Consider the following 13,507-nt stretch of genomic DNA (forward strand, 5'->3'; position numbering starts at 1 on the left):
ATATCCTGTTACTAAAACATTTCTCTAGCGTCACAACTCAAACAATGAGGCGATAATAGGCTCGCCAGTGGCATTTCACTGATAGTTTAGGAGAACAGGATTACGTGTACAAAACGTGCTAAACTTTGCGCCACGTACATTAGTCTGTGCGTTTGAATGCTATTGAAATGTAATCGCAAACATTCTTACTTAATCTCGAAAAAAAGAAAATACAAAAAAAACACATACCGTTTCCTGATGTACATTACAGTATATAATTTAAAGGGGTAACTTCTATGTGGTTTTAGTTGTTAAAACCTGCTACTTTATATGTGAAAAAAAGAAACGAATAGCTATCGAAACGCGTAAAACTGAAAATAAAATACATTGTCTATCTGTACATAGAAAATTTCCACTGTTTTAAGCTTCGCTCGAGTCCCTGGTGGTCTAGTGGTTAGGATTCGGCGCTCTCACCGCCGCGGCCCGGGTTCGATTCCCGGTCAGGGAACGTCGTTTTTTATCTCCGCTCCTCAAATTATTTTACGTTTATATTTACAATTCACTGATTTCTGTAAATAAATAAAAAAAAATTAACATTTAACATTTGTCAAAAATATTTGGTACATAATTATTTGGTGATCCACTGTACACTTTAAAGTGCATTTAAATGAAAAGCCAGAATAAGTACAGCACATAGGCTACGCACGCCACTTCAGAAAAGACATACACCAAAAATACCAATAACCATAAGCACCAAATATATCCGGAAGACAGCGCGACTAGCCCACTCACACACGCGATTGGCTGAAGTGAGATAAAGTGATAAACCGCGTGCCATAAGTACGCTAGACTCAAGTCTTCAGTGGAAACTGGGAAGGTAAGTATGCACTTGTACTTCAACTTTAATTGTCTTTTGCGTTGTTGTTTTTACCGAACGTATCATTTAACCGCTTCCAGATATATTTTCAAAAAATAATGCACTGGTTAGAAGAAAAAGTACTAACATTTGTAATAATCCAATGAGATCTTGTTTTGGTGAGTAACTTACGCGTAGCTATTAAGTGCATTTCAAATAAGTTTAAACATTTAAACAAAGAAAATGTGTGAATTATTTTGTTGTAATGTTCCTTTAGTTTTTTGATGTAAAGTAGTTGTGTATTTTGGCAAATGATAGGCTATAGCATTTACAATTCAAATATGGAATGTCGTTTTTGTCACTTCAATATGCAAACATTTGCAAATTACGACATAAGAGTGTTAACATTTTATAAAGAACACAATTAGGAATTAAAAGGAAAGGAGAACATTCCAAAAAAAATATAGCATTTAGAGAAACGAGAAAATGTAATGCATTCATTTAATGTAGCATATACACAAATAAATAGTAAATATGCTACACTCTGGGTTTTTGATTCATGCACTTGCATGAACAGCAATGGAGCAAATTTGAACGTGTTATTTACATGCTATCAGTTGATAACATTTGAATATTCCTAGTACCTCCACAAAATTATAATTTTTCTGTTGTTTTATATTCACGCCTCTGCCTTTGCTTTCTATTTATTTAGGTTTTTTTTTGTTTGTGTCTTCATTTGCTAATTGTTTTCCATGTCCCTTTCCTGTTTTTAGCTGAACTGGCCTGCCATGCCATGTATTCTTTTCAGCAGTTTTGTGAGTGTGTATATCGTAAAGGTCTGGCTGTTTCCAGTTCACAATACAATTTTCATTTATAGGTCACCTCTTTTAATGCTTGGGAACTCTGGCCTGAGAAATGGATGGCTTTCATGTGACCATTCGAACCTCCGCATCTCCGCTGTCAGGAACGTATAGCAATGTTTGGATCTCTTTGATTGGTACTCTGTGTGAAAGTCCTCCGGTCAGAGTGGAGCACGTTCTCTTGCCAGACTCAGTAAGACAATCGCCTATTTTGAGAAGACATCACATGATGAAATTAGTTTCAATAAATGTTTTAAAGTTTCCAAATAAAATGCAATTGTAAGAACAGAAGCCCATACTGTTTTAAAAAATAACTTTTTATTAAGGCACAATATTTGCCTTTAAATTTATAAAGGTACATTTTTTAACCACATAAAAAAGTATATATAAATAATCTTTAATTATCATTAATAGTCAAAACAGTTGTGCTGCTTAATATTTTTGTGCTAATCATGATACATTCATTTTTTTCTAATTGTTTTGGTGAAAAGAAAGTTCAATAGAACAGCATTTAATAATTTTTTGTTACATTATAAATGTCACCATCACTTTTGACCAATTTAACGAGTCTTTAAAAAAGCGTTTTACCATATTTACGAAAACAGTAGTGTACTTTACAAAGACAATGTGTGACAATGTTCAGCAAGCACTTAACAACATCACACCCTCCAACCAATGCACTTATACACACACACACACACACAGAGAGAGACAAAGAGAAGAGAAAACAACTTATTTGTATTCACTGCATTTCACTTCCTGTCTACTTTGCTTTTTATAATCAGAACAGCAAATAGCATACTCTAACAGCTACAGTACACTAGAGTGTCTGCTGAGGCACTTTAACCCATTCTAAACCTGCCTAGGATATAACATAGCAAATAACTGTTAGATAAGAGAAAAAACAGAGTCATTCACCATGGCAGCATTGACAATGACACCATCTCACAGATACACATGCAAACGTGGTGTTTTTCTTTTTGGGACAGGCCTACACAGTTGTCATCAATCCTAAAGAGGAAATTGGCATAGTGGTTCTGTTAAGACTCCGTCTTGAGCCTCAGCCTGGCTTTCCGGACCTGGATTGGCACTGTCATGATGTGCAGGTGAGACGGAGTCCTGAGGAACCCGAGGTGGAGGTTTTCCCTTGTTATAAATGGATCCGGACAGCAGATGGTTACATCGAGCTTCGGAACGAGAAAGGTGAGCTGTTTCTGTTTTCACCATTCTTTCACACTTGTTAATTAGGTAATAATATCCTTTTAATTTCCTTGACTTAATATCTAAATTTAGTGATGTTTCCCTTCTCTAGCATGTCTGAAAAAGAAGGAAACATTAGATATCCTAATCAATCACAGGGAGAAGGATCTCCAACAAAAACAACAGTTTCTGAGGTAAAACCTGACTTTTTACTTATTAAAAATAATTATTTACTCATTTTTACTCCTATCGAATCCCTTAGTTCTTCTTTTTCTTTTACTCTGGAAGTCTATGGCAGCCCATAGAACCGTGTGAGGGAAAGTTATGAAATTTGGCTCACAGAAAGAGGACTGTCTCAATATTAACCATAGCAAATTTGGAGTCTCTTATTTAAACTTCCAATGGGTCAAGAGGTTTCTCGATATTGAATTATGCAAAAAATATTTTTTTTTCGAAATCGTCATATACAGTTTGTCTGATTTACATCAAAACACACTGCCCACAAGGGTATCAGTGTCGACAGGACATGAGTAGTTTTGGCAAACTGCCATCTACTGTTCAAAAGATATAAATAATTGACATTTTTGTTTAGAATTTTTTAACAGTTTGACCAAAAACCATGAGATTGACCTTGTTAGATTTGGACTGGCTTGCCGAATTTCTTATGTCAGCCATTTTGAGCGTGGACCATTTAGAAATTTGTAGTAAAATATTTTTTGCAATTTCGCGTTTTCCCAAAAAAATCTACTTATTCGAACTTGTCCTAGACAGTTTGTCCAGTTTTCACTAAAATTGGGTCGGATCATCTAAAGTGCATTTGGGCAAAAAAGTAATGAAAGGCTTTTTGATATGTCAATTTGTTTTCGTAAAGCATGTTAACAAGTTTAAAGTGAGTGCAAAAATTGAATATGAGGCTGTATCTCTGCAAAGACTAAGTGGATTCTGACCAAACTTGCTATATGTTGTTACAAGCATGACCTGAGGACACATGAGTAGTTTCGGCACAGCGCCACCTTCTAGTCAAAGGATATTTAAAAACTGACATTTCTGTTTAAAACCTCGGGCTGGTTGCATGAACTGTTTAGACAAGTTTAGGCTAAATTTAGTTTCCTTATTTTGTTTTTCTTCAAGACTGGTCATAACTTTTTTAATTCAGTTATGAAAAGGTAGATTGTTCTTATTTTTATTGAAAAGTAGGACTGATTACCCCTTGGCAACTGCTGGTTTGTCAAACTAGTTCTTAAGATACAGTCTTAACATGCTGGCTAAGTTCACACTGATCACCATTGTTTTCACATGGTATGACTATCTGGGGTAGCATTCGGTTACTGCTGTGTTCACATTGCATGATGAATCAGTGACAGGAGGTTTCACACTGCAAGAATTTACAATAAGAAGAATTGGTGACGACTCTAGCTGGACCACAGACTTTGTTTCACAACTAACCAAGAAGTGACCAGGAAATAATGCAAGATAAGACTTATATGTGATCTATAATGTCTTCCCCGAACACACAATAACATAGGTGACCTCCTTGTTAGCAACATACTTCTCCTGGGAAAGATTTATATACACAAATCTTAGTACTTGAAAGTGAATTCTATATAAATTTATTATCACAAAAATTTAATTATAAATACATGTGCATCTCAATAAATTAGAATATCATGGAAAAGTTCATTTATTTCAGTAATTCAACTCAAATTATGAAACTTGTCAAGTCAAGTCTGCTTTATTGTCAATTCTTCCACATGTACAGTACATACATACAGAGAATCGAAATTTCCCCAACAGGGAAAACCACCAACAATAAAGAATCTCACACACAAACACTATAATTTGCTGTTATACTCCATATAACTCCATATACAAGCCAGAAACTAAGCCTTTTTTTCGCACAGGCCTATCTAAAGGGTTAATGGTCCCACCTAGTGATCAACTGTAAAAAATAACAAATGTTACCTCTTCCCAAAAGGGACAACCACAAACAATCAAGAACTTGATTATATGGTGTCATGGCTTTGCAATCAAAAAATGTCGTTATAATGGAAGTCAATGGGGCAAAAACAGCCACCAACGACAAATTAGGGAGAAAATATTAAAATGTAATGCTGCACAACAACTAACAATGCATTAAAGTCAATCTTGTTACTAATCTTTGACATGCCCAAGACTGTAATAAAAGGTAAAAAAGTATCCAGTCCACAATCACTTTTTAAATTGAAAATATGTAATTTTGTGTGTTTTTTTTTTACCCTAATAAGTGACATCATTTATGAACTTGGTAATTAAAGAGTTAAAATCTTGGATTAAAAAAAAAAAACATTTGGTAGTTGTGATCAGGGGCCTGTTCTTCGTACGTCGCTAACTCAGTTAGCTGGATTTGAATGTTGTCGATTTGGCGTGATCTTGGATCGTTTGGTTCTTCGAAGCTCATCCCGGAGCTGCTGTCATAGCAACAGGTCCGTAAGCTTAAACCTGCTTGGGAGCAGGCTTATTTCATGTAAACAGGATTAGATCGCTTCTTTTCAACCAGAACTGATACTCAAAATATGCCTGCTACCACCGCTACTTTATTACAAGAGTATCGTACTTTAATTTAAAACGGACAATAATTTAAAATAATAATCATTAAAAAAATTAATTAAGTATAATATAAAAATGCTGTGTAGTAGATAACAGCCTACTATAGACACAGCTAGTTTTACTCACTGAAATATTTATGTCATAAAATTATTACTTCATAATTGTATTAGAGTCGTACACACATGCTATACAGATAATAGAGTCGTGCATTATTTTGAGTGATGACTGCTATTATAAGAGTAGCTTGATGGAGCGCAGGAGATGCAGATAACATGATACTGAGAAACTTTCATTAATGCTGTCACGTTACAAATCTGTCCAAATATAAAATGAAATGAATAGATAATTTCTACACTGAAATAAAAATGTAAAGACTGCACAACTATTATAAATTGCGAATCTAAATAATTGGAATCATGAAAAAAATTCTAATAAAATAAAAACATGTATCTGTTATCTGTTTCATGTATCTATTATAACATTTATGTAGTTTTGTTTGCTTGGCTGTTTCCTTAAAAGACCAGAAATTTGTCAAGATTTTCGTCAGGTGTCGTTTTAAATTATATGACGTCATTACATTGCCGTCTTGCCACATGCCAATCGCTGCACTGCAAATCATAGTTTCGAGTAACGATACATATCCCCTTTTATTCATGTGTTGTCTACATGAACGCGCAATTATCTCAGATAACTCAATCCAGCGATACTAATCATACACAACAGGTGTGTTCGAAGAACCCAATTAGCCGGATCATGATTAGCACGATGACATCTTGGATGTGTCATTTGATCTTGGATGTAATAAGCGACGTACGAAGAACAGGCCCCAGGACTGAGGTTGATTAATAAATCTATGCAAAAAAAATGTGAAAAAAATATTTATCTGATACATTTTTACAGCAGTTTAATTTAGTGGATGTTTTCATCCACGAACATAACGAAAGGGTAGTGAATTTGCCCAGAGTGTACCATTAAGTTTTTGAAAAATTTCAAAGCATTGTCCCAAAATATGGTTCAACATAAGATTGGTCACCAAAAATCATTCCAATAGCTCAAACACAGAGAAAGTTGGGGCCAAAATAAGACTCAACTTTACCCCCTAGTGGATGAAAACGTCCCCAACAACGCATAAGGGTTAATGAAGAGGTTGGAGTTGTGTGATGGTGTGCAGTCATGGGTCAGCAGAGTGAAGAGGAGGGGGTTCAGCACACTGGGGGGCCCAGTGTTCAGTGTGATGTGTTGCTGCCGACCCGTACTACCTGAGGTCTTCCAGTCAGAAAGTCCAATAGCCAGTTGCACAGTGAAGTGTTGAGCCCCAGCTGGACCAGTTTGTAAATGAGCTGTTTAGGGATGATTGTGTTGAATGCTGAACTGAAGTCTATGAACAGCATTCTGATTTATAAGTCCTTTTGGCTGTTCTCAGGCCCACCTCATCTCCAGCTCTGAAGGCAGCATTCCATGTCTTCAGGAGTCTGTAGAGCTCCCCTGTCATCCAATCATCATTTGATGATTTTAGCTCACATTTAACAAAACCCCAACAATTCTCTATCTTGTTAGTTGATATCTGTGGCATTGTGCTGTGGGATAAAACTGCACATTTTAGAGAGGCCTTTTATTGTGGCCAGTCTAAAACACACCTGTGCAATAATCATGCTGTCTAATCAGCATCTTGATACGCCACACTTGTGAGGTGGATGGATTATCTCGGCATAGGAGAAGTGCTTACTAACACAGATTTAGACAGATTTGTTAACAATATTTGAGAGAAATTGGCCTTTTATGTACATAGAAAATGTCTTAGATCTTAGTTCAGCTCATGAAAAATTGGGTCAAAAACAAGTGTTGCGTTTATAATTTTGTTCAATGTAGTTTATTGTTTTTGTCCTCCCATCTTTTTTTTCACAGTTAACAAAGATGTCATTTTTTTTCTGTAGGTGGGGCACATTTGTTGAAGGTGGTCCTCACTGTGTAGATATGACCAGTGTTACAGCTCTAGGACCAAACTTGAGTTACGTCCGTCAACGGTAGGGCTTTAGCTCTCATTACAAGCTAGACTGATATTCATTTATTATCTTATGTCATATGAACTTAATTTGACAATGAAATGTTGACACCCTGCTTGTCTTTTAGCCCAGTTTACAATGTGCACTACATAAAGAGTTTAACTGAAAGAAGAACATCTTGGAGAAGCCTACAGGAACTTGAGACATTCTTCCTTTTCAATGGAAGGGAGAACAAAATTGCCAGTATGCTAAACAAATAGAATTTATTTTACAATGAATTAGTAGTAGTAGTAGTAGGAATATTTGATTATTATTTGTTATATTTTAATTTAATTATTTTTTCTTCCATAGAATATGTTCAGGCTCATTGGAAAGACGATGCATTCTTCGGATATCAGTGCCTCAATGGTTGCAATCCTCTGTTGATCAGACAGATCCATAACCTGCCACCTAACCTGTCTGTTACTTCAGAGATGGTCAGGCCTTTTTTACCAGAGGACTCATCACTGGGACAGGAGATGGAGGTGTGAACAAGAGTCCAAGTGTAAGATTACAGAGCATTTTGACATTTTTAACAGAACATTATAGTTATGTAACTACATGATGCATTTTGCACAGAGAGGACATGTGTTTCTTTTGGATTATGAAGTACTGGATCAGCTGCCTGCTAATACTATCAATGACAAACAGACCTACTTGGCTGCTCCTTTATGCCTGCTGCATTACACCCGACAAGGAGAACTAAAGCCCATTGCCATACAAGTAAAAATTTTAACCACTTATTATATGTTATATATATGTTATATATATATATATTATATGTTATTATAATTGTCACCAATCTCCGAGTAGTTATGTGATGTCTTCTCAAAAATAGATTTTGTCTGAATTTTATTGACCAACTGAATGCTGAATTCAAGACCCTGATCTCCATATTTTAGCTTCAACAGGCTCCTGGTCCACAGAATCCTGTTTTCTTGCCCTCTGATTCTGCACCGGATTGGTTGTTAGCGAAGATGTGGGTTCGTAATTCAGATTTCCAGGTCCATCAGCTACTTACCCATTTCTTGCGCACTCATCTTTTTGGTGAGGTGTGCTGTACTGCAACGTTCAGACAGCTTCCCGAGATTCATCCTCTTCACCAGGTACAAAGCAGCTCAGAGACAGAACCACGCAGTCATGACTTTGACCATTAGGGGACACCATTTACTTGTTGTTGTTTTTCCTGTGCAAACGGTCCTGAAGGACAAGGGTGATTTCTTAATTATTTGAGAATTAAAATATGGAAGCCCCCCCCAAAAAATTGCTATTTACTTGCTTTGGTAAATAGTAATTATGGTCACACTTTATTTTAAGATCTGACTCTCACCATTAACAAACTATCAACTATGAATTTTGCTTCAATAACTCCTAATTTTCTGTGGATTAATAATAGTAATTTAGTTGTTAAGTTTATGTATTGGGTAGGATTAGAGATGTAGAATATGATCGCTCAGAATATGTGCTTTATAAGTAATAATAAACAGCGTATAAATTAATAATGTTAATAAAACAAATATATATATATATTTTTTGTCATTCTAGACATGCAGTATAAAATATTAGAAAGGTACTACAGTTAAAAAAAGAAATATTTTTTTTACACTCATTCTTATTTAGTTTGCTTTAAGGGCTTCCATGGTTCATTGATTTTGATCATTTTGATACTTTTAAGGAGTTGAGTCTCATTTAGTAGATGGTTAAATGCTTTAGCTGCTAAACTTATGAATTGTGCTTCTGTTTTTCAGCTCCTGATGCCTCATTTACGGAGCACTCTTCAGATTAACATTCAGGCTAGATTCACTCTTCTGACCACTAAAGGGGTTTTTGACAAGGTTGGTTTGTTTATTTTTGTCTGTATACTCTGTAAAGGAAGTGAAAGACAGAATCTATTTTATTTTTCAGTACGAACTAACCTATTTTTTTTATGTTTTTTTGTTTCTTTTCTCTATAGTCAATTGCCTGTGGTCTGGAGGCAATACCAATGCTGATGGCACGAGCAACTCAACGTCTCCGCTACAGCTCAATGTGTGTGCCAGAAGACATAAGAGCACGAGGACTGGATGCACTACCTATCTGTTACTATGCACAAGATGCACTCAAGGTCTGGGAAGCTCTACATAGGTATGTACTTCTGCATTATCTGAATCAGAGTCCTCTTTAGGTTTGAAGTAAGCACATGATTTGCATTTTCCATGCAGGTTTGTTGCAGGTTGGATTCGTTTGTATTACTGCAATGATGAGGACATCCAGAATGACTGTGAACTACAGAACTGGATTTGGGAGATTTTCACAGAGGGATTCCTCGGCCTCAGTCACATAGGTTCAAGAAGAGAACTGTTACGAATTTTGTTCTCATGCATAAGGGTCAACCACATGTACACATTTTTGTCATGTCTTTTAATTTATTCAAAAATATACCTGTTTTAAAATTTCTGAATTAAAAATAATTGTGATTTTTTTTTTTTATGACAAGGAAAGGTTAGTTCAGGTTATAAATGTCATGTGGTGAATAAACATTATGAATCAATAACATAAGATATATATATAAAAAAATTTTGAGACAATTTCTGTCTCATCTACTTACTTTCTTCTTCATAGAGAAACAAAAATGCTTAAATTGATTTTTGTTTTCCCTTCATATGTTCTCCAGGAGCTCCACAGTCATTTCAGACCGCGGCTGAGATGTGCAAGTTTGTTACCATGGTGATCTTTTCCTGCTCAGCACTTCATGCAGCTGTGAACTTCTCTCAGGTTTGTTCAGTTATTAATAATCTGATGAAGCTGCTCAGGAACAGCTTATTGCGTCTGCTTAGCAGGCACGTGCACACATAGACATCAAAGGGGGCTTGAGCACCTGCCCTTTTTATTCCTGGAGAGAAAGTGCCCTTTTTTCTGGGGTGCTTTTTTTTTTTGTTGTTGAAAAAATAATATATATTCCTGTTTGTGCACAGCTTCCCTGTCAAACAAATATATTTATTGAAGAATAGTATATCTAAATATCAGGTCAGGAGTTCTGAAGCGCTCATTGAGCCAAAAGAGTATCAATAAAGATAAATGCACACACTACATTCACATATGCACACACAGGATTCATACATGCACACACATGATTCATAAATACACACAAAGGATACACAAATGTGCACAAAATTTATAAATGCACACACAAAATTTAAAAAGCACAGAAGATTCACAAATGCATACAAAATTCAGAAATGCACACAAAATTCAGAAATACACACACAATTCAGAAATGCAAACAACATTTACAAATGCACTCAAGATTCACAAATGCACAGGACAAGATTCAGAAATTTATTTCTGATGCACACACACACATATATCTTGATTTACAAACTGCTTGCGGTCTGTGAACTTCACTGCATTTGTGTGTGAATTTTGAGACTGCATCTGTACATTAATAAATAAAACTGAGTAGAAATAAGTTAACATTAAACATTAAAAATAACAATATTTATAAATTAACTTTTTATTTATGAAATTTCTTTTATTTCCTCTAAACCTTTATAAAATAGTATCCCATACAAACACAAATACATACATGACATTGGCTTTTATTGAATTTTTACTCAATTATTTTGGAAAGCTTAATTCAAACAATCAAGTAAGATTTTTAGAGATTTTATTAAGTTAATTAAGTTAAATATTTACTAAGCCACAGATATTTTTTGAGTGTAGTAGGTTTAAAACAAACTCCATCTAAATGTGGATTTTGAAGGTTTTATTTGATGATGGTGATGATACAGTCCTCCCTCAAATGTGAAACTAAGTCCTTGTCAGTCACCATCAGTTATTGTGTATGTGTACATGCATAGCAATAATAATATTAATGTATTTGATTAAAACATTAAGGCAATTCAGTATTCTGATGCTTAGTTGTGTGAAGCTAAAAAGTTATTTTGCTTGTGAAACAAAAAGTATTTAATCAATTAATTTTAATCATGCTTGCAGTTCAGGGCCAGGCAGGCAGCATAATGCAAAGTTAACAAAATAGCAGCAACAACCCTCTTCAGTTTAGAGTGAATATTTGTGTTGATTTAAAAGTGTTATGTGTTCTGATAACACCAAAATAATTAAAAAGATGTAGTGCCTTGTGCAAAAAAATAAACAAATTATTAGTAAAACACACCCCTCTGCTTGATGCAGTTATTTTGGTTATTCTAAATATATACTTGAAACTAGTAGCATAGAAAATGTTTTCAAAACATGCACATTGTGGGATGGTTTCCTTTGCTGCTCTATGAACCTAGTCAATACTAAGGAGACAGGGTTTCTGTGTGAACTGATTATTTTGTAGACATCTTTTGAAAATTAGAGTTTGAGGAAGATAAAATTAATTAACTTTTTTAATTATTTTTTTTTAAAAGGAAGTCAGTGTTGTGTTAATATATATACTTTTTTGTTTTAAAAAAAGAAAAGAAAATACGTAATTATGAGAAGTGCCCTTTATTTCACTTGAGCCCCTGCCCCTCAAAATGTCTGTGCACGTCCCTGCTCCTTCAAATTCACTAAACTCATCTCAACCCTCATCTCCACATTTAGCTGGATTATAACATCTGGATACCAAACAGTCCATCGGCCATGTCACGTCCACCTTCTCAGACCAAAGGCTCAGTGTCTGAGGAGGATATTTTGTCCTTCCTGCCTGAAGTGAACTCCTCTTGCAATGTCCTTAGTATCCTGTCTCTACTTTCACAACCTGCCATTGACTTTGTAAGTGATAACACAATCTCCAAAGTAACGCTGCATGGAATTTACACTGAATATTTACTATAGGATGCAGACATGATGTTCATCAAGCCATTCATTTCTCTTTAGGTGCCCTTGTGCCATTATAATGAGTGGTACTTCAGCAGTGGTGCAATTGCCAAGCTTGTGGAGGAGGTCCAGAGAGAGCTGAAAATGATTGCAAAAGACATCGCAGACAGGAACAGCCAGCTGGAGTTGCCCTATCCTTACCTGTCTCCAGACCGTATTGAGAACAGTGTGACTATTTGAGTTCAGTGTTGAATTAAGTCATTTATTGTATCTGTAAAGTCACTTTTTTGCAGAACTACAACTTGGTGTTAATTTGCTTTTATTTTGTATACTCAATAACTTGTATTACAATTGAGTCTGCATTTTATATGCATGCATCTTAAGTCAGTTCTTTCGTCTCAGTTTAAACTATAAATACATTTACATCTTTAAGCATTTCAAGTTTGATATTCATTGCTTGGTTTTACAGCAGGCTATACTGTTGATTAAGAATCAACTTGTCTTTTTTCTTTCTTTTTTTACAGGTTCATATAATGAATAACTGCATCACTCAGTTTAACTCAAAATGATAATGGCAAAAGAAGGTTTTAGCCTGTTTATCATCCTGATAGCACATATACATCAACTGTTTTTTTTTTTTTTTTTTTGCATGATTTGACAAAATTTACCACATGTTTTTGGAAATGAGGAACAATAAAAAATATTCTGTTCATTAGAGAGATTTACCTTAATTTTTCTTTGTTTTCATCACATGTCATCTCAAGCCAGTTCTTTGTCGAAACCATAGGTCGAAACCATGAAACTAGGGAATGGGACAAGTGTGTGTGTGTGTGTGTGTGGGGTGGGGGGGATCAGTGTATAAAACCTTTTTTTATTTTTTTAACTAAATAAATAATTAATGAAGTTATGTTCAAATCGTTTTATAAGACCCTCAAAAAAATAAAGAATTTTAAATATTTAGTCAGTTTTAAGAAGCCAGCCTGGGGGCATCTCAGTTTATCCTGGAAATAATCACTGGGAGGAATGATGAGGTGAGATTTGTAGTCAAATAATTAAAACTCAGATATCACACACCAATATCTGAGTTTGAATTATTCTGAAATATTGATTATTACCTCATTTGTCATGTGTGGACTATATTCCATAGGGTTGCACAAATGCCTCTGCTTAGACAGTGACATCACTATTTTGGATTTACCTTT

The 13,507-nt window shown here is 35.0% G+C and overlaps 1 protein-coding gene across 2 annotated transcripts; it reads left to right on the forward strand.

Moving 5' to 3' along the window:
• Nucleotides 1–749: 749 nt before the first annotated feature.
• LOC127985651 (polyunsaturated fatty acid lipoxygenase ALOX8) lies at nucleotides 750–13,026 on the forward strand. Of its 2 annotated transcripts, XM_052587692.1 has the most exons (16): nucleotides 750–856; nucleotides 1,713–1,888; nucleotides 2,685–2,898; nucleotides 3,008–3,089; nucleotides 7,416–7,505; nucleotides 7,612–7,727; nucleotides 7,836–8,008; nucleotides 8,103–8,246; nucleotides 8,426–8,629; nucleotides 9,272–9,358; nucleotides 9,478–9,647; nucleotides 9,725–9,846; nucleotides 10,177–10,277; nucleotides 12,090–12,260; nucleotides 12,366–12,545; nucleotides 12,830–13,026. In XM_052587692.1, the coding sequence occupies exons 2-15, from the start codon at nucleotides 1,751–1,753 to the stop codon at nucleotides 12,543–12,545; spliced, it is 1,992 nt and encodes a 663-aa protein (XP_052443652.1). In that variant the 5' UTR covers nucleotides 750–856; nucleotides 1,713–1,750; the 3' UTR covers nucleotides 12,830–13,026. The 2 variants fall into 2 exon arrangements, with proteins under 2 accessions (XP_052443652.1, XP_052443653.1); XM_052587693.1 differs by lacking the exon at nucleotides 750–856 and adding an exon at nucleotides 930–1,014 and having other exon boundaries at nucleotides 12,366–13,026.
• Nucleotides 13,027–13,507: the final 481 nt, after the last annotated feature.

Source organism: Carassius gibelio, chromosome B21, assembly GCF_023724105.1.
Source record: "Carassius gibelio isolate Cgi1373 ecotype wild population from Czech Republic chromosome B21, carGib1.2-hapl.c, whole genome shotgun sequence".
Taxonomy (NCBI): Eukaryota; Metazoa; Chordata; class Actinopteri; order Cypriniformes; family Cyprinidae; genus Carassius; species Carassius gibelio.

Bases quoted from the DNA above. Each gene is read 5' to 3' on its own strand.
- LOC127985651 (XM_052587692.1), top strand. From the start codon at position 1,751: ATGGATGGCTTTCATGTGACCATTCGAACCTCCGCATCTCCGCTGTCA. The intron at 2,899-3,007 runs GTGAGCTGTTTC...TCCCTTCTCTAG, and splicing joins CGAGCTTCGGAACGAGAAAG to CATGTCTGAAAAAGAAGGAA. The intron at 8,009-8,102 runs GTGTGAACAAGA...CATTTTGCACAG, and splicing joins CACTGGGACAGGAGATGGAG to AGAGGACATGTGTTTCTTTT.